The sequence below is a fragment of the Condylura cristata genome, unplaced genomic scaffold (assembly GCF_000260355.1).
Source record: "Condylura cristata isolate star-nosed mole 26May11 unplaced genomic scaffold, ConCri1.0 scaffold00002, whole genome shotgun sequence".
NCBI classification, from domain to species: Eukaryota; Metazoa; Chordata; class Mammalia; order Eulipotyphla; family Talpidae; genus Condylura; species Condylura cristata.
The window spans coordinates 79,300,304-79,324,363 of NW_004567103.1; the positions used below are offsets into that span (position 1 = coordinate 79,300,304).

A 24,060-nucleotide genomic window follows, 5' to 3' on the forward strand; every position below is an offset into this window, starting at 1 on the left:
TGCACTGTCCACAGGGAGCTACCGCACACATGATATGTGGCTAATGCAACTGAAGAACTGAATTTTTAATTAGTTTTAATTAATTTAAGTGGCTGCACATGACTAGTGACTGCTGTATTTGACAGTGCAGATTCTCTTTTTTTTTTTTTTTAAGATTTTATTTATTTATTCATACGGAACTGGGGTATAGGCCAGAGGTACAGGGGCGGTGAGAGGGTTAATCAGAGACAGAGTGGGGAGCAGAACAGGCCATTGCTGAGGGGAGCAGCAGGTGGGTCAGGAGAGGTCTGCCACATCATGTGGATCACCTCCGGGGCAGGTGGGGATCAAACTTATGCTGAAGTGGCTTTAGGTTCTCAGTGCTGTGCTTTAACCTGCTGTGCCATCAGGGAGGACCTGGACAGTACAGATTCTATGGCAAATTTCCTTGTAAGACTTCAGGGTAAACGTGTGAGACTACATTAAAACAGTTTTGAGACTATGGTCCTCTCTCCAGAAACTATGTAGTTTATGAAATCAAAAAGCATCAAACACTATTAATATAAAACAAGTAAGGCAAGAAAATATTAATCACCAAAATATTTATGAATCAGGCAGCATACAAGGCACAGGAAAGATGCCATCTGCCTGATGATGTTTGTATTTTCTGTGTAGAACGGATGATGATTGATAACATGATAGAGGATTTAATGAAGTTTTCATATATTTCCCCAATAAAATACCACTTCATTATTTTAACTCCCTCTAAGTAGATTAGATAGGACTGTTTATTTGACAATCTATTTATAATAACATAGTCAACTGTAAGCCCTATGAGATCTTCTGAAGACAGGGCTAGGTGGTGGTGGTGGGGAACAAATGTTCTATGGGACAAATTATGTACTAATATATTAAAGGGTCTCAGAATCCCCATATTGAAAATCTTTAATAATGCAGCACTTACCAAGTATGAACATGGAAAACAAATCCACTCCTCCTTCCACGTCCCACCAAGAAAAAGTTCTGTTAATATTCATTCTATTTTGGGAATCGGGGATTTATGCTCAGGAATTTTGCAAGGCATAAATTATAAAAAATACTGGATAATCTAGGATTTTTTTTTTAAAGTGGAAGTTTGTGAATCTTTAGAGGGCATGGATATATTCTCAGGAGTCCATAATTTCTCTGGAGAGTTATGAAATGATGCCATTTTAATTATATGCTCCAGATTGTATTAAATACATTCTAACAGGGTATGTATTGCTAAGATCAGTTTGTAATTCTCTTATCATGATTTGAAAAAAAAAACAGGGAAATATTTAAGTTATCATTTGCTCCAAATGAAGGTCAAATAATGGTAAGGTTGATTGTACAAATGAGGTTTAAAAACAGGAAGTTGTGAGAAAATGGAGCCATCACATGACATACAGTATTAAAAGCATGTTTTGTATCAGAAAAATTCATTCTGTATCAGTTATTTCAACATTATTAAAATGTTTCAATTTTACCAAAACACCTTTCATATTACATAAGTTGAAAGTTACTTATTTTACATTTTTGTACATATAATTTTGCATTTTTTGTGTTATAAATATGACCTGAATTTTCTATCTTGTTTTATGTTTAGAGCATTGTAATTTTTGTAGATTGAAGTAAAATAATCAAAATAACTGAAAGCTGGGACATGAAAATTATTTATGTGTAGAAACACTGTTCTAGGATATGTCTATTACATTTCTGAAGATACAAATACAGTGTTCTACTTGTGCAGTTGATATTTAAAATTGGTTTGCATTCATGGTCCTGTATCTGTTTAATTTGCTGCATGGTCAGGGAAAAGTCTGAGAAGTATTAAAAACTCATCATAGACTATGTAAACTATGTTTAATATCACTGTAGATAAAAAAAAAAACTTGAACAGTTCAAACATGGCAATATAAAGTTTTATGGTTTTTCTTCCCAGTCTCTAGTGTCTTTTTAAAAAAAAATATGCATAATATACATTGTGAAAATCATGATTTCAACTACTACCTAGAAGTGACTCCAATGATAGTTGCTGAGGGATGAATGGATAATTAATGATCCATCCTGTAACTTCAAAATGGCAAAATTCCTTGACTTTTGATGTTTCTCAACTATCTCTCTCTATATGTATGTATCTACATCAAACACTAACCCCCCACCCCCCAAATGAGGATTTTTTAATGTTTTTTTTTTAAAGATTTATTTATTCATACAGAACTGGGGTACAGGCCAGAGATGCGGAGGGTGAGAGGCTTCACCAGAGACAGAGTGGGGAGCAGAACAGGCAGATCCACGAAGTACACTGCTGAGGGGAGCAGCGGGCGGGTCAGGAGAGGTCTGCCATGCCATGTGGTCACCTCCGGGGCAGGCGGGAATCGAACTCATGCAGAAGTGGCTTTAGCTTCTTAGTGCGGTGCTTTAACCCGCTGCGCCACCAGGGAGGGACTTTTTAATGTTTTTTAATTTGGGTAAGTTCAAGATTCTTAGAGTATATTGGAAACTTTGTCATCAAAGCTTTCATCAAAAAACAATTATTTGGATAATAATTGTTAGATTATTTCAATAAAGGAAATAAATGGTTGTGGGTGTTTGTATTAGCTAAGTAAAGAAAGTTTTGTTTTCTTATTTACCTTTTGGTCCAGTCTACTGGGACATCAAAGAACCTGTAAGGTTAGTGGAAAAAACTATTCTCTGAAGTCACAATATTATCAAATTATTGCTATCATTTTTGCCTGTGAAAGTGTTGGAGGAAAGGGTGTCTTGAATCAAGGGCAATAATATAGACCAATCCCTCATTTTAGAAATTAGAGGGGAGGGGAAAAACCTAGAAAAATGAATTTATTCAACATGATCATGCACTTGCTCTTTTCAAATCAATTTTCAAGAATTCTTTATCAGTATTTTATGGACCATACTACATCGACTTCAAAGTAGCCCAAAGTCATTCTGATTTCTCCATGTTCTCAATCAATTCATAGCCTGGCTTCATTAATTTGCGCTTTGAATGTTTTCATGATAAGAATTTAGTTCAAATTCATGAACTTCACGGTTCAGAGCCCATTGTCTTATACATTCATTCACACTGCAGCCCTACAATCTATTTTTCCAACTCTGAGCTCCAACCAAAATGCCTATCTGCCCATTAATCCTCAACAGCCACGAAAGACTTGATCTTCCAAGAAAACTGTCCTTAAACCTAACCAGAAGACAGTGGCTCTTCGTATTTTCTAAAGATTATGTATTTTTTTGTCTTGTACTGCAGTAGGAGTGACTGCATTGTTTTTGGTACCCTAGTTTTTTTATCCTTTGTCCCTCCTTGCAATCAATAAATATATAAAGTAAAATTAATACCTCTTCAGGCTTAAGTTTTTCATAATAATGTTCTTGAAGCCAATTCCTAAGTGTTTCAAAAGCTGGAGAATGATTGATGTTTAATGTCAGGACACTCTGAAGTTACTTCTCTCTTTCTGGGTGCTTTTCTCTTTTGTTAACTTACTATTCATTCAGTACAATAGACCCAGGACTTTATTATTATTATTTTAACCCTTTTAACCGTAGTGTAAAAATCTACAGGAGAGAAATTTAATAGTTATTGGAAACAGTAGAGAAAATAGGAAAGCTCATATGAATACTTGTTTAGGCTCAATTTGTTGCAAATTCAATTTCTCCCTCAACTTTTGGATATAAGTGTACCTATAAAAAGGTCACAAACAGAATCCAATGTATTGTTTATCAGTTCAAAGTAAAAAACAAAGGAACTTCACCAACTGACACTCTTGCAAAGCTTATGCTTATTCTAAATTGAAATTTCAGTTAAAACTTCCTCAAGGCCACTGTAACTTGAACACAGCCATATTATATTACAACGCGGACAGGACAAATAAGGAATTATAGGTTCATTTTTTTTTCCTTTTTAAACGTCTTGCTGTAATCGTCTAAAGCTGTCTAAAGCCCTTCCAATGAAAATTGTTCGACCGCTTTACCTGGTCGAACTTGGGGAACGATTAACAATGAAAACCGCAGAAAATGCTGCAGAAGGAGAGGAGAAATATCAATTATCCTCTCCAACCCAAACAAGTTAACACTTGGCAGGGACGGGAAAAGGTAAAGAGGACAGGTTGGTAAACACACAGGTACTGAGAATCCGCCTTCTTAGCAGGAGAAAGTGGCAGCCTGGCGCGAAAGACAGTTCTCCACCGGGCTGAGCTGGAAGTGCCATGGGCCGCGCCTCCCGGCGAGCGTGCGTGTCTCGACGCGCGATTCCCTGACACCGCCCACAGGGTCTGGACACTCGTCACGAGCCCCGACTGCCGGGTCACTCAGCAAACAGCCATCCTGGCCACCTCCCACAACCTAGACGGCCCACGCCTCCAGCCAGCCATAATTCTGCAGAGGCCGGAAGTCTTTTTGCCCCGGTCCAGTAAGCAGGGTCGGTAGAAACCGGAAGCTTTTGTGCCCCGACCGTATGAGCTCGGCCGCGTCGGGTGCGCAAGCGCAGTGTCTCCTGGGCGGAGTTGTGGAAGGGGAGGAGGCACAGACGGAGGGGGGCGGGGGCCGGTCTCAGAAGATGGCGGAGGCGGGGGTGAGTTGGGGGTCTTCCGGCGCAGTGGGTGACTTGGTGCAGAGGGAAGCGGTCCGAGGAAGGGGTGGCCTTCAGGAAGAGGACTAATGCTGTGTTTGCAGGCTTGGCTCTCTGATGGCAAGTGCGGGGAGCCTGGACCACAGATGGGGCCTGAAGGGCTAGAGTCTCGGTTTACCTGGAGAAGGGTCTGCTAGGTCCGAAAGGGGTCAACAGGGTCGGGTAGAGGCCAGAGGAGAGGCCGAGGCTCACCGGAGAGTAGAAGAGTGCCTAGCTAAAAGAAAACCGGAGGGCGACGGCAAGGGCGACCCTGGAGATCAAATGGGGGTGGAGGTCAGCGTGCTGTCAGGCACAGAACTGTCAGGATTTGGGAGGCTGGTAGCCTGGGAGACAGGACTCTGGCTCGGAGGGGGATGTGTCTGTAAAGGTAAGTATTGTAGTTACGTTTAGATTCCGCGAAAAGGTATGTTTGTTGGTTTGGGGTTGAGGAGTGGAACTTGGGCATTTTTATTGGAATTGGAAACCTTTGCCGCAGGTATGTGGCAAGGAGCATCTTGTCAGTCGTTTGCTGGTAGTAACTGGGACTTTAAGTTGGTTAATGGGGATTAACAACCTGGAAAAGGGAAACAGTAGGTGATGCGGGACGAGGGATGTGAGAAAAGCGCTAAACCTTAAATGATAATAACCAGTTAGTGTTGTGGAAAAAAGTTATAGAAGTATGGTGTTAACTGGATAGCCCAGGTTAATGTACCATGAAGGGCTTACTATTTTGTAGGACTGATGAGAAAGTGCTGTAAGAAGGAAATGATCGACTTGACAGCTGGACTCTGAAACTGACTTGGGTCATTAGTGCAATGGAGGTGAGGATTGCAAGGGTAGACAAGCTCAAGTCCTAGTTTCTGGAGAAATAAAGGCAGTGAGTAATGGCTACATTGTGTTTTCAAACTTTAGGGGTTTGACCCTGCTAGCGAAACACTGAGTACAAATAAAAGATAGGATCCCCACGAATAGAGGCCCCACAGACAAAATTAACCTTCTATTCTTCTTCTCCCTTCATTAGGCATTATGTTAAATAGTATATTTTTGATCTGAGGTTGATTCTTAAACTGACAACTGTTGCTTTTATGCATGTGGGGCTGAATGGGAAAGAATATTATGTAATTCAGTAGTTAAACGATAGTTTGTATTTGTTGTTACCAGAAAACTATTCCAAATATGAAAGTAATTTTTTCAGGGACAAAGATTTGACCCTTAAAAACAGTATATTTTACTGGAATATGAATGGTACTTGCTTAATGGTTTCTGTGTTTGGGTTTTAATATGTAGAGGGAAAGATGAGTTGGCAGTCTTCAAAAGTAAGTACTTTCTTCCTAGAAGTTTTAAGTATGGATAGCCTATGACTTATATTTGTGTGCTTTTCTTTAAGGAAAGTTAAACGATTTCATTGATCTAGTATGTTCTTAATGTTAATGTTTATTCTGGGAATGCCTTTTTAATTAAAAAATCATATGGTGAAAAAAATTTAGTAACCTATTTGACCTAAGTCCTTGAAGAGACAGGGCAATCCCAGGGAGCAAACTGTCAGTTATTGGAAGATTAATGATCTTGTTTGGTTTGAGGGTGTTAAAATTGTTAAACTATAGCTGGCTTCTAAGGTTACCAGGTGATCTTATTTATATGTTTGTTTTTAAATGCCTGTTTATGGAAGTGGCTTCAGTTGAAATCATAAACTTTGATTTTTATCCACAAAGGCCAGAATCACTTAAACCCTCTTTTATCTTTGTAAAAATAACATTAATCCAGTAACAGACAGTCATAAACCTGGAGTACTGTTTTTCCAGTTTTCATGTTTTGTTACTGAACTGTCCAAACTATTTGAGCTGTTTTTCTTTTTAGTACTTCATAGAATTCTAGGTCGAGGTAGAAGTTTTGTATCAGGTAGAAGTTTTTTGTCAGTTGTTACAAAAGAGCATAATTTTGGTTTTAAGAATAGATAATCAACATGGCTTTAAAAGCTGTTTCTTGTGCAGCACATCAATTATTTTTGTACAGTATTTGTAGTTGGAGGCAATGTGGTGAAATGGAAAGAAACACTGCACTTGGAGCCAGAGTGCTTGGGGCTAGTCCTCTTGCTACCTGGTATTAGTTTTATGATTTCAGAAAGTGACTTAATCTTTTTTTATGTTGTAAAATGGGGATTAAAAGCATCTTCCTAGGTGCCAGGACTGTTGAAGATCCATTAAATTACTGTACTCTAAGTGGCATATCTTTATTCCAGAACCTTCTTCCCTCATCAGCAAATTATTTCTTGAATAATTAAAATTTTTCAAATGCATATTTTTAGAACAATTTTAGAAAATCAAATTTATCATTGTTGTAAGAGTGATATTTAATGAGCTAGTTACACTTGTTTTAAGAAAATAGTATCTATACATAATCAAAAAACCAAATATCAGAACAATCCAAGAGCTTTCATTTTAAATAACCCACTTCACTAAGATTTGTTTAATATTATCATGATCTTTCTTGCCCCTTTGATAATCTGGTCATTTCCAGGTGTAGATGTGTTTGTAGTTTCAGGTTGAAGTGCAGGTCTTGATCTTGTCACTTCATCGACCACTTTGGGTCTCATTAATTTGCTCTTGAAATGAGGAACCATTTGGTCACTGATTCTTCTTGGAGATTGTGGACTCAATACTTAATATAAATTGTGGAACTTATGTCCCAGAAAAAGAAATGTATACATGATTGTTTTGGTTTTGCTTTGCATCAGTCTCATATACCACCTGTAATAGATAATCTCCTGGTTTCCCTCTATTTTTAAAATTTAGGATAATGTGATTCTAATGCATTTTAATACATACTTTAGCTCCTGTAATTATGTACTATTGTATTGTTTGGGGTCACATAATTAGCTTTTTAGAATTAAAAAAAAATAAGCTTTTAAAACAATCATTCAAACAAACATCTAACAAGTATGTTATTTTAAAAGAAATAAGTAGAGTGAAGTCAGAAGCTAGAAACAAGCATTGCTACTGAATAAATACTTGCCACCCAATAAATGACCAGTATAGAAAGTGCCTAGCAACCTTGAAATAATAAGGACAATCTCTAGCAATCATTGACTCTCAGTGGGAGAGATTTGTTACTTTTGGAGATATTTGGAAACTTGTAGAAACATTTTTGGTTGTCTCCAATGGTGGGTGGAGGGTGTGCACTGACATTTAGTGGACTTCAGCCAAGGGATACTAGGGCGATAGGGCCATGCCATGCAAAAAATTGTTACCCAAAATGCCAGTGTCCTTTGACAAATACTGGTGAGTGATTGTATGACAAAGCTTAGCATAGCAGAAATACCTTTTAAAATTAAAGTTCCTTTGCACTTTTAAAACCATTATGTGACATAAAATACCCTTTGCTATTGATTCAATTTTGGGAAAAAAATCAAAAACATAAATGATTTACTAGAAGAAGTTGAGTTACTTGCTTTGTTGGAGTATGTACTTTTCCCTCTAGTAGATCATTTAACAGCAGAAGGGGGGGTTGGTTGTAGTATCTGGAAGTTTGGAAGTGAAACTCTTGATTTGTATATCAACTTCACCTTGTATGTAAGTTTTGAGTTTATATAGTATGTAAGTTGTCATAGGATTTTTTTTTCCTTGCTAAAAGTGACTAGAAACATGACATACCAATATTCAGGGTACGAAAACACATCAGGTCAGCAGGAGATGTTTCCTGAGAATTTTCATTTGGTGTTTAGAGTGTATTTTCCCCATTCTTCTAAGCAGTAGAGCTCTGATAAACTATAGATCAGGTCAGCAGGAGATGTTTCCTGAGAATTTTCATTTGGTGTTTAGAGTGTATTTTCCCCATTCTTCTAAGCAGTAGAGCTCTGATAAACTATAGATCAAGTAGATTTTGAGGACAGATTTCCCCCTTGAGTGTGGTAGAGGGCCAGTAAAAATTTCATTGTTGTCTAGTATTTATTCCATAGAACTTACAGATTGAGTACTTATAAATACTCCGAATTTCATACTAATTGTTTCTAAAGTAAGCCACCTCCCCTCCCATTTACCCCTGGGTTTTGTTCCAAAATTCATTTGTAAGATAGTTAAATTTAAAAACTCAGAGAAAATGTATTTTAAATAGTGAGGTGCTAGGGCTGCCCTCTGAAAGACCTGTTTGGTGCTGTGTAGTTTTATTCAAAAGGAGTTAAATCAATTTAACTAAACAAATATGACTATGTAGAGTTGCTACTGTGGTCTGTCCTGTACCTTTGTAGTACATAGGCACAGTGGAGACTTGGTAGTGAATAAGACCTACATAAAAAGTTTATAATCCATAAAGCAACTATACATATCATTATGAGGTAGCTATTAGAAATGCCAAACTAAGGTTTTAAATAAACTACTTTGAAATTCAAAGGAAAGATGATTTATGTACTTACTTGTGAGTATCCTCAAGATAGATTATTATTGGGTGGGATAAGAGTAAGTTTGAAAAAGCCTTTTGTATTTTCTTATTTAAAAAAAATGTTAGTACTTATAGAAAACACAGAAGAATAGGTAGCAATTTGGGAGGCTGAACAAAATGGCTTTTAGAGGTCTTTGGAGTCAGACTACTTGGATGTGAATCCCTGCTAAGCTACTCATAAACTTGGTCACGTAACTTAACTTCCTTTGCTTTTTTGCCTCACCTGTAAAATGGACTTAATAACTGTATTTACTTGTTAGTGTCCAGGTACATAAAAAAGGACAAACTAAGCACAGTTGCTTACTCAACATCACATTTATTTATTTTAATGCATTTTTTACTTGAGTATTTTGCTCAATACCCATTTTCAATTGGGTATTCTACCATCAGGCACCCACCACACACTCACCCATATTCTAACCATCATAGACCACTGTGCTTCCTTCCTTCTTTGTTCTTAACACCCCCGTACCCATTCCACATATACATCCTTCCCTGCCTTAGTGTTTTAGTTCTGTAGTCAGCTATGAAGAGTTTGTTTTTAAGCTTGTCTTTATCTGACTATTAATTTAGTTACTTTTATTTCACACATTAGTGACACCACCCAATATTTATCATCCTTCTTATTTCATTTAGTGTTATCTCTCCAAGATCCATGCATTTTGCTAAAAATGGCATGAGTTTATCTTTTTTGATCACAGAGTAGTATCCCCTTGTGTATATATACCACATTTTTTTGATCCACTCATTTGAATTGGGACATTTAGGTTGTTTCCATAATTTAGCTATAGTAAGTAGTGCTGCAGTAAACCTGGGAGTACAAGTTTCCTTTTAAATTTGTTGTTAACAGGTCATTTTTCTTCCTCTCTGTACTCATAGCAAGTCACATTTTATTGTGAATAGTACATTTTCAGTAGAGTTCATTAATTTTCTATAAAGTATAAAGTAGTCTGCTATAATTGATGGATTTGGTGAGTTAGATAAAGAATCAGAAATCTGGAATTTTATCTTCCAATTCTAGTGAAAAGATATCAAAATATTTCTGATAACTTACTCTGCTTTTTGTTAAAGTGGGACAAACTTTTTACTACTAATCTTTAAGTCACTTATTCTGACCTAGTAAATACAAATAGAACATTTTTTTAAAATAATTATTTATTTTGTGCATACAGAAGTGGGGTACAGGCCAGAGGTGGAGGGGTGGCGAGAGGATTCACCAGAGAAAGTGGGGAGCAGAACAGACAGATCAACGAAGTACACTGCTGAGGGGAGCAACGGGCGGGCCAAGAGAGGTCTGCCACACCATGTGGTCACCTCCGGGGCAGGCGGGGATCGAACTCATGTTGAAGTGGCTTTAGCTTCTCAGTGCTGTGCTTTAACCCGCTGCGCCACCAGGGAGGGCCCAAATAGAACATTTTTTCAAAAGATTTACTTATTTATGCTCATAGAACTGGGGTACAGGCCAGAGATGTGGATTTACCAGAGACAGAGTGGGGAGCAGAACAGGCAGATGTGCTGAAACACACTGCTGAGGGGAACAGAGGGCAGGCCAGGAGAGGTCTGCCACACCATGTGGGTTAGCTCCCTGGTGGGGAATCGAACTCGTGCTGCCTGCAGTGGCTTCAGAGAGCCTCATAATGCGGTGCTTTAACCCGTTGTGCCACCAGGGAGAGCCCCGACTAGAACATTTTTTTTTTTTTATAATATAAGTTTATTTTTGCATCATTTTGTACATTTTTTTTTTCATCTCAATTGTAATCCCTGTGGGTTTCCCATCACCAAGTCACCCAAGTGCCATCACCATAGTCCCGTGCACTTCTCCTCCCCCCCTTTTGATCCCATTCCCCACTCCACCCCCACAAACTGTCTCTGGTATATGGCTGTTCATTATTCTTATTATATTCTTGCCTGGTCCATTATACTCCTGCTATGAGCAAAACCATCTGGTATTTTGCTTTTTCTTTCTGGCTTATCTCACTAAGCATGATCTCTTCGAGCTCCATCCAGGTTGGTGCAAAAGACATGTGTTTTCCCTTTTTTTGGTAGTTGTGTAATATTCCATTGTGTATATGTACCAAATCTTTTTGATCCAGTCATCTACTTTTGGGCACCAAATAGAACATTTTTAAAATTACATCATGCATATAAAAATGTTTTTAAACCTCATCTTAGCAAAAAGCTAATTTTAATAAGTATGGAAGGTTATTTTATTATTTGTTCTTTTAAATTGTTTAGTATTAAGAACAGGACATTTGTATAATTATTAGGCACATGCTGATTTCTTTTTTCTTATCTCTTGCAGGATTCCTGATAGGTCCTATTGTAGGATGAGATGTGGTACTGTTGAAACGCCAGTCAATCTACTTTGGTTCTACAGACAATTCTACAGGCTTTTCAGCTGGGAAGCTTTTTTTTTTTTTTTTTTGGTGCCTGTTTACTGAACTTATGAAACCATGGCAGAAGGAGAGACAGAATCATCTGGGCCTAAAAAGCGTGGCCCCTATATCTCATCCATCACTAGCCGAAGTGTGAACTTGATGATTCGAGGAGTAGTGCTGTTTTTTATTGGAGTATTTCTTGCATTAGTGTTAAATTTGCTTCAGATTCAAAGAAATGTGACTCTCTTCCCACCTGATGTGATTGCAAGCATCTTTTCTTCAGCATGGTGGGTACCACCGTGTTGTGGCACAGCTTCAGGTATGTGTAAGTTGTTTCTGTAATGCTTAAGAAAGGAAATAGGATAAAGGAAGGTGGATGTTTTCTGAGAAATGCATTTCAAAAAATCATCTTTATTGAGGAATAATTTGAATACAGTACAATGTATCTGTCTTAAAAGAACAGTTTGATGAGTTTAGACAATGCATTTAGTCATGTAGTCACTGCTATCCAGCTACAGAACATTTCCATCACCTGCACATTCTCTTGTGTTCTCTTGCTATTCATTCTGCAAGCCAGGAGTCAGGCTTGCACTGGTTTTTCTGTCACTATATTATTCTTGCCTGTTCTACAGTGTAATATAAAGGAAATCACAGAGTAAATAATCTTGTGTCTGGTTTCTATCTGACCTATGAACTTTAAAAATTTCATCCTAAAAATAATCTTTATTCCCTTTGCTATGAGACTTTTAACTTTTTAATTCTCTCCTTACCTCAGTCCATCTCATATAAATCTTATTTTGATGATGATCACCACTATTTAATTTTAAGGGCTTGATACATATGTTTTGAAGTAGATCAAAAACTTGAAAGGTGGAATAGTTTTATTCAATTAAATTTTGTGTTTTAGATTTTTTGCTTAGGTTTTCTTTACTTTGTGTCTTTTTGAGTGTATATGAAGAAAGCTACATAAAGAAATCAATTAAGTAGATTCTCTGCTTATCATCATTATTATCCAGTTATCCAGTTGCTTTAATTCTCTTTTAGGTGGACAATGTGTTGTAGATAAGGTAGAGCATTTAAGAATGACTTGTTGATGCTTGGCTTCCATAATGGATAGCTATTTTTAGCTTTTACTAGTGATATAGAGCTAATGAAGATATAGAAAAAGTCAACATTGTGTGGTAGAAGAGAATTTTGATTGCGGGAAAAGAATTGTTTGCCCATTTGGTATTTCTTGCTTAACATACACAAATACATTGCCATAAAATTAAATCCTCTTGGCTTACATCTAGAGCTGGAAGTTGGAGGGTAAGGAGTTAGGTACTGGGTGGTTTGGAATGTGCTGAAGCCTCCTAGACAATTACATAATTCCAGGAATGATGGACGGACCTTGTTGTATTAGGTTTCAGTTTCATTTATGTAGTGAGGACTTACTGTAACAGTGTTCAGTAGAAAAGAAGTTGTGAAGACACTGATTCTTAGTTCTCTAGGGTGATAATTATTCTCCCAGAGAATAGGCAAAGTAGTGCAGACAAAGAAGAAAGCACAGATTATATTTTATCATTCTCTGTTCTATCTACTAGCCCTCATGTATTTTCCTTTGTTTAAATTCAAAAGTGAAAAATAAAGTTTTTCCAACATCTTTTTCTAATTCTTTGTTTATTTTCTCCTATGTTATGGCTGCTGTCTGGCTACTAATAGAAGTCCTTTGGGATTTGGAAGGATATGTCTGTTCAGACTAGATAAAAGGAATGTCTCTTAAACCCAAGAGTCTGTAGAGAAACTGAGTGAGATGTTTGGCATTGTGCCAATTTTGGGGTCATGAGACAACATGAAGAGAGGAAATCAGTGAGTCCAGGGGTCCCAAAACCCAGTGTCTAGTACAGCTGGATCAAATATCACATGTCCAGGAAGGGGAAAGAGGTAGTACCCGCATTTACCTCTTCTCAGGGTGCCTCTTTTGAAGCCTTCAGACTAAGCGCTGGGCTTAATTGGAATACACTCTTACCTTCCATTCTGGGCAGGAGCACAAGAACTTGACTGAGGCTTCACTGTATTTACGTTATGAAGAGGCACAGGAGCTGCATCTCCTGGGATGTGGGAACTTTTTCTATAAACACATATTTAGGGTTAAAAAATTCCAAATGGTCATACTACATTTTGGTCCCCTTGTCTCTACATTCTTCCCTTTTCTCAGCAGCTGGTTTTGTCATACCTACAAATGGAGCCTCATATGTTTTCATTTAAGGATTTGTATTTACATTTCTTGCTTAAAAGTTTCTTCTAATAGCAGGTACCTGGCAAATACAAGTAGAAAGACATTAGGCAATCTAGATTCCAGCTAATTCTGCTACTGATTTGGTTAAATAAATTTAAGAGATGAGGATGAAGATACCAGATTTGTGTAAGTTGCCAGAGATGGACAATGGATTCTTGCATAGTTGCTGCCACTTCCTCTCCTGTTGATATTTTGTGGAAAATACAGAAGAAAAAAAAGAAAATCGATTTAAGACACTTAGTGTATGAGTTTTTGACAGTATGTGTTATGTGTATTGTTTGATATGCATTTTCAAAGTGCTCTAGTTTCTTATCATCTTAAGTAAGAAAAACTGGTAATTATCCTTTGATTTCTCCTGTCCAGTAATATTCATAGACTCAGTAATTTCTTTTTGGAAGGTCTCGCAAAACACCACTTTTGCATGTAAACAGAACAGACCCTTGCTTACTTAACTAGCTTTCTCTGTAGCACCCAATCCTACAAAATTTGCTGATGGTACTTCTGGAAGGACTAGTCGAAAACTCTGGTAAACCTTTTTTGAACTCCTTTCTTAGTTCTCTTTTAGTTCTCTAGTTGTAGCTGGTGTTTCCAGTTGATTAACTTTTTTTATGTATGCAGTGCATAGGAACTGGAGTTAGAAACCTCATGAACATTATTGAGGGTCACAAAGGAATTTTTCTAAAGAACAAATAAGAAAAAAAAAGCCAATTATTATAGGTAAAATCACTGGAGAAGGGAAAATTTGATTCAAAGATTGCAAGCAACAATCTGGTTACTCTCTCACCTCCCATATCCAGTTTCCAAGTTTTTTATCTTTTCTGTCTCATCATTGACTCAGTTTCTCAGCTACTGCTTGAAATGTTTGATCTTTTTTTTTTCTGCCTCTAGATTTGTAACTGCCCCTCCATTTTCCTCTCTTATCATGTGTTGTATGCCTATTGCTGTAAGAGCAGTTGCTTCCTCCTTTGGTATAAATGTGATGGTGGATGGCGTTATTTGCTGTTTCCCTAGAGTCTGCAGGGTAATGTCTCTGTGGCCTAGCTCTTCTCTACTCATATCTTCCTCAGAGTCTTTCTGGACCTAAAAGTTCCAGTTCTGCCTTAAAGATATACTTTTCAGGTGATACCAAGTCTTGTCCATTGTCAGTGCTTTTCTTTAATGCTTTCCTGTGATTAGAAAGCTTTTGTACACATGTCCCTCCCCTTGCTCCTGTTAGTTGACAACCTTTGCTACCTCAAGCATTACTGAATTTCATTGTTTCTGTGGTCATTTTGAGACTTTGATCATATCTTCCTTTTCCTTTTCAAATCCCTAGCAACTACCAAGAATTGGACACATTTTGAAAACTTGATTTCATTTGTTGAATGAAAGCACTGCATATGTAGTAGTTGTCCACAGAAGTATATCTCATTCAGTGGTTTTGTTTTTTCAGCCCCATTCCTTGCAAAATTTAACTGTTCTTTTTAGTGCATCACTACATTAAATGTACTTCCATAAAAAGTGATGACTTAATATTGATGTTTTACAGACTTCTTTATTTTTGTCCTTAGTAGACTGTAACCAACCACTGGGAAATAACTTAAATATATCCCAAGGAGTATGATTTTGCACCAGCAAGCCGTCTCAGTGAGCAGTACTTAGTTTGCATGTGATTTTACACAGGCATGATTCTAGCAGTCTCTCTTGTTAAAATAGAAGAGAAGAAGCCCAGACATACTTCTGCTGAGTTCTCAAGAGCAGAGCCTCGCTATGCTGTAGATTTTGCTATCAGACTCTGCCACACTTTTATTTAAAGGAAAGAAAGAAGACATTTAATGGGAAGTGACAAGCTTCTTCGAATTCTCCCTCTCAGTGAGCAACTGAGAACCATGCATACTCAGTGGATTTGATTTTTATTGGCAAATCCCAAGGTTGGCAGCTTGGTAGTTTAAGTTCTTTTCTTGTATTTTCACTTTCTCTCCTCAGTTGTCTCTCACTTGCAAGTCTGACATCACATGCATAAAAATATAGTCTATTCTACTTACTTATATCTTTGCACACATATGTCAGTATTCTCTATATGATAATTCCTTACTTAAGACTTCAGCTGAGGAAAATTGACTTGGGATGCCTATTCTTACTTGATTTTACAGCAAGAAATGGGAGGGAAAAACAGTGAAGTGAGCGCAAAGCATGACACACGAGTTGTTAGCTTCATGACTCTTTGAGCAGAATAAAGTAATACTCGTTTAGCTATATCTCATCTATTTGGCATGCTTGTTCCCATTTTAATTTTGTAAAGATCTGGAAATGTGTTAGTAATCTCACAAAGTTTTAGAGTAACTTTTACATGGGAATACAATGTGAAACTTTTAAGTTACTGATAGTTGCTGGAGCTCTGCGTTGCTGACACTTCTGAACCATCTACACTTCGCAGAAGCCTGACTTGAAAGAATGCTTTTAGTTTTGTAGATTAGAAAAGAGCTATAATACTGCATCTTATCCCCAGATGGAAGGCTACTCACACAGCCATTTTTTAATACTACTCTGTTGGTCTGCTACATTGTGATTTTTGATATTAATTGATTTTCATTTTTTCTTGGATATTAAATGCATCATTTGCTAGATATAGCTAGCCAGTGCTAAAACCAGGGAAGGGCATAACTTCTAGAAGAATGTTTTGGTTCATTAAATAGTCTATTTTTTTTTAAAATTACTAACAGCATCTAAAATTCTCTCCCTCTAAGTGAAAAAGCTTTGTGGTTTAACAAATATTTAAGTTAAAATTTGTGTGGGAATGCTTTGAATCTCAGTTCCAGATATGTTGCATCCACTTAATAAGACAGAATTCTAAAATGTAGTTCATTCTAAGAAATGAATTCAAATGATTTCTTATTTTAATAATGAATGTAAGTTTTTACTACAAGTATATAGTTCTAATAGTTCACGTTTCCTTTAAATTTTCTATGTGAAGAATGAATTGTACATACAGATTTCTGTTATGAGTGTCCCTGCTTTGGCAATGTGACCTAAAATCTCATTAGAGGACTAGGGTGGCCGGGAGTGTCAGGACCAGGCACTAGATGTAGGAGCCTGGGACAGGAAGCTAAGGGGTCTTTGTAACCAGATAGCCTCTGTGTTAGCACTGTATAGGGTAAGTCTGTTGTGCATGCTTACATTTTCGGCTTCTCTTTAGACTTGTGGTATTTAATAGCATGTTTCATGGTTATATGACTGCAGGAGAATATTGCTTAACTGTTTGCTGATTTGATGCTTTTCAAATCTAAGAGATACTAATAGTAGAAAAGTGGTATGATTCATCTAGTCCAATCAGTTAAATTGTGAATCATATACTTAAATAGTAGCTCTTATAATTTAGAATACTGATATAACCATTTACAATGCTTTGCTTAGTCGTATTAAACATTTTTTTGGAGGATAACTTTAGATATATAAGCAGTTAGTGTTAAGTAAATCAAAGAGCTTTTTTCAAGAATGTTTCATATGCTTATGGTGGCTTAAGTTATGGCTTAAGTTTTTCCAATAGAGCATTGGAAATAACTTAATTTTTTTTTCTCTTTTTTCCACAGCTGTGATTGGGTTATTATACCCCTGCATTGACAGGCATCTAGGAGAGCCACATAAATTTAAAAGAGAGTGGTCCAGTGTAATGCGGTGCGTAGCCGTCTTTGTTGGTATAAATCACGCCAGCGCTGTATCCTTTCAACTGTAATGAAATGCATAATAACAAAGCAACTTCTAACAAACCAAAGGTTAAACAGTCCCTTCCAACTTCACTGTTGTCAAATTGTGATATGCTCACTTAGTCAGAAAAAGAATGTGAGCCCTATTGTTGAAACATCACAGTAGTAGCAATGTAATTACAGAGTAGGGTGTAGCTTTTCCTGTACCTCCCTCTTTTGATATAACTTAGAAACTTCCACACATTGAAAAAAAAATTAACAAGTTCTTCTTAGTTTAGGTTACATAATTACTTTCATGCACTTTTGATAACTCTTAAGATTGAAGCAGATACATTTTCAAAGGATTTCTTTCTCTTTTCTCTCTTCATTAAAGATTTGCCATTAAGGGCATGTAGTAACTTCTGGTGCTTTGGCTTTGTTTTGTTTTTAATTCAAAGAAGCTATAATACATGTTTTTAAAGGCAAATTGTCATTTATTGGTTTTATTCAACACCACAAACCACGTGTTTTTTCTTAATGTCCTTAGAGGTCACACAAGTAGAAATATCTTAACTTAAACCCTGAACAAAATGAATTTTTTTCTTAAGGTATACAAACTAAAAGTTTGAGAGTTTAATCATTGTGACATTCAGTTTAGTGATTTGCAAGTATTTTTATACTCTTCTAGAGAATAGGGTAACTTTTTCTTCTCTCTTCCTTCTTCGCCTACACAGAAGAAAAGTTTTTTGCCCTTGCTAGGTTTTTGTCCTATCATCCTCTTTACTTCCTCTCCTCTTCTTCACCCCACTTTCCTTTATAGAGAGTATCTGGGAAATGCCAGTTTGGCCTTCTCTTTTCTAGAAAATGTGGCTTAGAGAGTGGAAGTTGTGGGAACCTTTGGTAGAGGGACTAGCAAGGAGGAGGAGGAGGAATCCCACGATTTCCTCTGGTCACTGCACTGGGCTCAGCTGGCAGTTAGCTGGAGAGACAGACGAATGGGTCATGTGGCGAGTTGATAACTGTGGCTGTGGGAGAGTACTGAGGTGCTTTGGACAAGCTGGGGAACAGGAGCCAGGGTACAAGGCAGAGTCCTAGCTTCAGAAAACAAACTGCTTTTCTGTCCCAGTTGTGCCAGCCCTCAGAGATCTATGAATCTGGAAGTCCCTCAGTGGCTGTTAGCATTTTGGTTTTCTCTTTCCATCCATATTGAAGGATTTCCCAACTTGTTAATAGTGCTAAATTCTTTGAGATTTTATAATAATTTTAGTGGGTAAGAGGAGTTTAAAAGATAATAAAAGACTAGGTTCTTATTAGAAGTGAGGAAAAAATGTGATTCCTCATTTGCTTACAGAGATAATAAATGCCAGCTTGAGAGGCTAGTACTTTGCTAAGTCATTCATATATCAAGGCTGTGACAGAGCTGAGATCAGACAGGTGATCCTGACTCAAGTCTGGGAAGAGCAAGTTCTCCTTCCCAGGAGCACATGGTATGTTAATTCCTCGCTATCTTGTGGATTAGAGCTTTCTGTCCCAGATAGTTGCACAGTTTTTAAGTTAAGAAATTTAAATAGCCTTGTTTGGAACTGAAAACAAAATTTTCATTTTGAATTCTTTGTTTTGGCTATTCTTTTCAGTCTCTCTGAATGGACTTCTTAAATATAGCAATCTCAAGCTGTTCTGTACATCCTTTAAACAACATACAAACATTTACACAATTTATAATTCAGGCTTAATATTAGTCAAATAGACTTTTTTTTTTTTTTAAAGATTTATTTATTTATTCATATAGAACTGGGGTACAGGCCAGAGATGCGGAGGGTAAGAGGATTCACCAGAGACAGAGTGGGGAGCAGAACAGGGAGATCGACGAAGTACACTGCTGAGGGGAGCAGCGGGCGGGTCAGGAGAGGTCTGCCACGCCATGTGGTCTCCTCCGGGGCAGGCGGGAATCGAACTCATGCGGAAGTGGCTTTAGCTTCTCAGTGCAGTGCTTTAACCCGCTGCGCCACCAGGGAGGGCCTCAAATAGACTTTTTATATGATCATATGCTGCTTTTTTTAAAAGATTGATGTGTTTTACCTGGTCTCCCTAGAAGCCTCTTAATTTTGCTTCAAACTCTTAATGAAGTTCATGCAGTTAGGACAAACAGATCCCAGAAAACATCAAAATGTAGTTAGGAAAGCTGTTTATTGCATAGAGACATCAGAACTCATAACCTTTCTTTGCAGTTTTAGATTTGATGCCAGTTAAAGAATAAGAGAAGCTTTTCTAGCCAGCATCCCCGTAAACTGTAGGCTTCTTGATAAATCAAGCCTAAAGAAGCAATGATCTTCAAGGAGTGGCAAACAATGATCCACAGATGCTGGGTATTCAGGATAGCAGGTGGTTTGGTAGGGAAAGGAGGATGGTGGTAAACATTGGGGAGTTAAAAGAAGTAGAAAGTGGTTATATATGCATTTTCTGAACTTCTGCTCTCTTCCCCTTAGTTGCAGTGTGGCCAGTTAGTTTGGTGAGATATGTAGTCCCCCTGGGGAACAGGATATCGAGCCAAGATATGACCTTCGGGAAATAGATAATGCCCTTTTAATGATACTTGAAATTAATTCCTTTAGTGTAATCCTCTAGCAAAGAAATGAGAAAATTGAATTTGTAAAGCTTCGTTTTGCCCAGAGATTTTGGAGTAGAAAAGGGCTGTGCTTTTGTGAATAGATGTTTAAGTGGGTGATGGAAATAAAATATCATTTGAGCTAACTGTCCTGTACCAGAAAGTCTCAGGCACCAAAATAGCTTGGCAGGTTGCAAGATAATGTTCACTTCAAGGCTTTATCCTCAACAAATTAAAACTGGAACAGTTGACATAATAGAAAGGGATACTGTGTCCTTGGTACTCTTGTTTCAGAGCTGCATTATTATAAAATGTGTCTGTCGGTAAATCATATAAAGAATGTGGTGCCCTGTTAAATAGCTGTCAACTCTTCTATTCTCAAGTAATTCTAAGCCTGTTTGAGAAGTAATATTGGTTTCCTTTTTAGCAAAAGTATATTCCTTTAGCAATATTTGTGTTTGAGGCAGTTACATTTTTAGCAGTGAGGCCATTTCTAAAATAACGTGTCTGATCTTATAATTGCAAATGTGTAGAGAGTGCTTTTTTTTAAAGAGCGTACAAGTAGGTGGACTCTGCTAATGAATTATCATGCCTGCTATGAATCTTTCGTAAATACCAGAGACAGTTTTAATCCCATCTCATCTCATACACTATATTAAAAGACGAAGTGCTCTGTAGAATAAGCAATTGATTCCCTTCTCAATGGTGACATCTTTTATTTTAGAAAAATGAACAGGTGATATTACTCGATTGCAAGTTTTAAGATGACTCTTTAACACTAATCTCAGAAAGTGGATTTTGATAACAACATACAGTTGTCTCTCACCCTGGCTGCACTCTCCATTGGACTGTGGTGGACTTTTGATAGATCTAGAAGTGGGTTTGGCCTTGGAGTAGGAATTGCTTTCCTGGCAACATTGATCACTCAACTGCTAGTCTATAATGGTGTTTACCAGTAAGTATTTCTTTTTGGTCCTTGTTTGCTAAATAATTAAATGTTAACTGAGTTCAGAATTGACATTTTAAAATTGGGTTAGCCAATTTCTTCCAAGAGCAACATCATCATTATTTTAATAACAGAGTTTAAAATATTTCTGTTATTCTAGATATACATCTCCAGATTTTCTCTATGTTCGCTCCTGGTTACCATGCATATTTTTTGCTGGAGGCATAACAATGGGAAACATTGGTCGACAACTGGCAATGGTAAGCTGAGGCTTGTTTAATACCTTTCTGAGATGCCAGGCAAATTCTCCTCTCTGTAGTCCTCCTTTTTTTTTTTTTTTAAGTTTTATTTATTTGTGCGTACAGAACTGGGGTACAGGCCAGAGGCTCAGGGGCGGTGAGAGCTTCACCAGACACAGAGTGGGGGGCAGAACAGGCAGATTGACAAAGTACACTGCTGAGGAGAGCAGCGGGTGGGTCAGGAGAGGTCTGCCGCGCCATGTGGTCACCTCCGGGGCAGGTGGGAGTCGAACTCATACGGAAGCGGCTTTAGATTCTCAGTGCTGTGCTTTAACCCCCTGCGCCACCAGGGAGGGCCTCTGTAGTACTTCTTTAAGAAAAAAAATTTTTTGAACATACATTCTTTGATTTCTCTTTTACATTTTTACTGAAACAAACCCTTGGGAAGAATTTAATCACAAGTGTATTAAAAGTTGGAGATAGAAACACTGTGTTTGCACAAACATAAAGTGATATGATTTATTCTCTTTTTTTTCTTTTTAAGTATAGGTTTCCACTCTGTCAAAAGGGGAAATTTTAAAGTGAAAAGTCACCACTAATAACTCTGTTGCTAAAATGAATATAAATTAGGGTTATTTCTGGCAAATCAAGATGTTTGATCATTTTAGTTAAGAAGGATTATCTCAGTTACAGAGCACAGGCTAAAAAGTAACATTCAGAAGCCACAGCAGTTTCATGAATAAGTATTGTCACTTTTGCCATATTCACTAGACAGGAGGATTCGGTGGCTTATGCTTTGAAAATGCGTTTCTTTTTAAAAATTTAATCAACTAGTTACCTGAAGCCACTGGTTTCCTTTATTTAAAATTTAGATATATATTTTATAGTTTTATTTTTTTACTTTTGTTTTCATCAGAAGCTATTGCTAATGTTACAAGTTTTTCTTCTTTAAGTATAAAGTGATTTGAAAAAAATATCTGAATTCATTATATCAGTCCTTAAACCTATGACCTTCCCTTAGCTGACTAGCCTTAGTACTCAGAGCAACCTGCTTTGCTTCCTTTCCTGTTCTAGGGTTGACCTGAGTCATCATTTGCTTGTAATAACGAAATCAAATCTCTCTCTCTCTCTCTCTCTCTCTCTCTCGCTCTCTCTCTTTTGTTCTTTTTGTTTTGTTTTTGGTTATACCCTTTTCACTTCTGGAATTTTCTTTTCCACAATAATCACAGTTGTCATTTAATGCGAATATAACATTCAAATTCTTTGAGAAGTAAAGTGGATGTATATTGATAAAGTTTTAACTTTTAGAGCTTTTTAGTTTACATAGACCTTTCATTTAAAATAAGTCTACTATTCAAAATCTGTTACCTCTCTTAATTTTTTACAGTATGAATGTAAAGTTATCGCAGAAAAATCTCATCAAGAATGAAGAAGGCAAAAATGTATCATTTGTACAGAAAAGGAAGATGAGAAGGGTATGCAAATGATAGCTATGCCAACAAACGATGGACTGTAAAATTGCCAGAATGCATTTTTCCCTTGATGGGTACGCATACACATACACACACACACGCACGCACACACACACACACACACACATACATTACTGCAATCTGTGATTGCTTTGTCTGTAAATCAGTAGCAAATCTTTATGTACTTGACCTAAATAACTGTAAAATATATATGCACTACATTAAAAAACATGTTGATTAATAGATGAAATTTTTTAATTGATTTTTTTAAACATACCATATATTGTATCACAATGTTGATGTGCCAAAATATTCTTTTATTGTCATGTGGAGTATAAGAATGCTTTGAACAGTTTATAACTTAGTGAAATAAGAGGAAAGCCAAAAAAAAAAATAGAAAATAGAAAGCTGATATATTGTCTTTTGCTTACTGTTGTGCCTTTTTATTTTTCTAATCACAGCAGTATGAGTTATGGGTGCCCTAATGTGTGCTTAGTTTCTATTTTAATATTGTCTCAGAGTTTTAGATGTTTTAATATATGATGAAAATAGAATGTTTTCAAACCTTTCATTACTGGAGAGAATCCAAAGAATAATCTTCTGTTTGACAGATTTTACTGTAAATAAAAGTGATGAGCACTTTTATCAATATTAATTTTTTTGAGGCTAAGTCTGGAAGAGTATATATAATTAAAAATAAGGACCACTGGGGGATTTACCTAGGGTAAATATATGTTTTAGAAATATAGAATGATCTTCTGCAGTGCCACAAAGTGTTGTGATATTAACTGTCATTGCAGTACAATAGCTCACTGCTTTTTTATGGAACACATAAGAAACCCAAAGAAATCAAAATGAACTTTCTGATTTTATTGGGTCCTGTTCTTGGGTTCAATAAGGAAACATTTTCACTGGACTGAGTCATATGACAACTGACTAGAATGCTATTTGGGGAATGGGTGGGCACATAATTTCTTACTAGTGAACAGTTCCAACCTGTTTAAGAATAGATCAAAATGGCACATTATGGATATTAAAAATATTGATAATACTTTTATACATATTTTTTTCCAACAACTAGAGCCATTTAAGTATGTTTTCAACATTTACTTTTTAAAGCTTTTTTTCCCCCCAACTTTATTTTTGAAATTGATGGCAATTGTCTGATACACAAGGGTGAAATTGGTATATTCTGCATACTCTGGAGTGTCTGTGTGTGTATGTGTGTGTGTGTGTTGGATTGAGTGAGAGAGCATGAATATGTATATATATGTGTGTGCATATGTCCATGCTCTCTTAAAATGTTAATTAGATATTTTTGGTTTTAAAGCCATTGCTGTCAGAATAAGATCTTGTATGCCAAAATTTAATCTGCTTCTATATTTTAAGGCTGGAAGTGTGAAAAATCCTAAGAGGATTTCATAT

General features: G+C 36.8%; 1 protein-coding gene across 2 annotated transcripts; it reads left to right on the forward strand.

Moving 5' to 3' along the window:
• The first annotated feature begins 4,525 nt into the window (after nucleotides 1–4,525).
• Nucleotides 4,526–23,029, forward strand: INSIG2 (insulin induced gene 2). 2 transcript variants are annotated; one of them, XM_012724916.1, is made up of 6 exons: nucleotides 4,526–4,585; nucleotides 11,358–11,752; nucleotides 17,281–17,405; nucleotides 20,767–20,933; nucleotides 21,085–21,184; nucleotides 22,551–23,029. In XM_012724916.1, exons 2-6 carry the CDS (start codon nucleotides 11,509–11,511, stop codon nucleotides 22,590–22,592), a joined length of 678 nt encoding a protein of 225 aa, XP_012580370.1. In that variant the 5' UTR covers nucleotides 4,526–4,585; nucleotides 11,358–11,508; the 3' UTR covers nucleotides 22,593–23,029. The 2 variants fall into 2 exon arrangements, with proteins under 2 accessions (XP_012580370.1, XP_012580374.1); XM_012724920.1 differs by lacking the exon at nucleotides 4,526–4,585 and adding an exon at nucleotides 5,424–5,442.
• The last annotated feature ends 1,031 nt before the right edge of the window (nucleotides 23,030–24,060 follow it).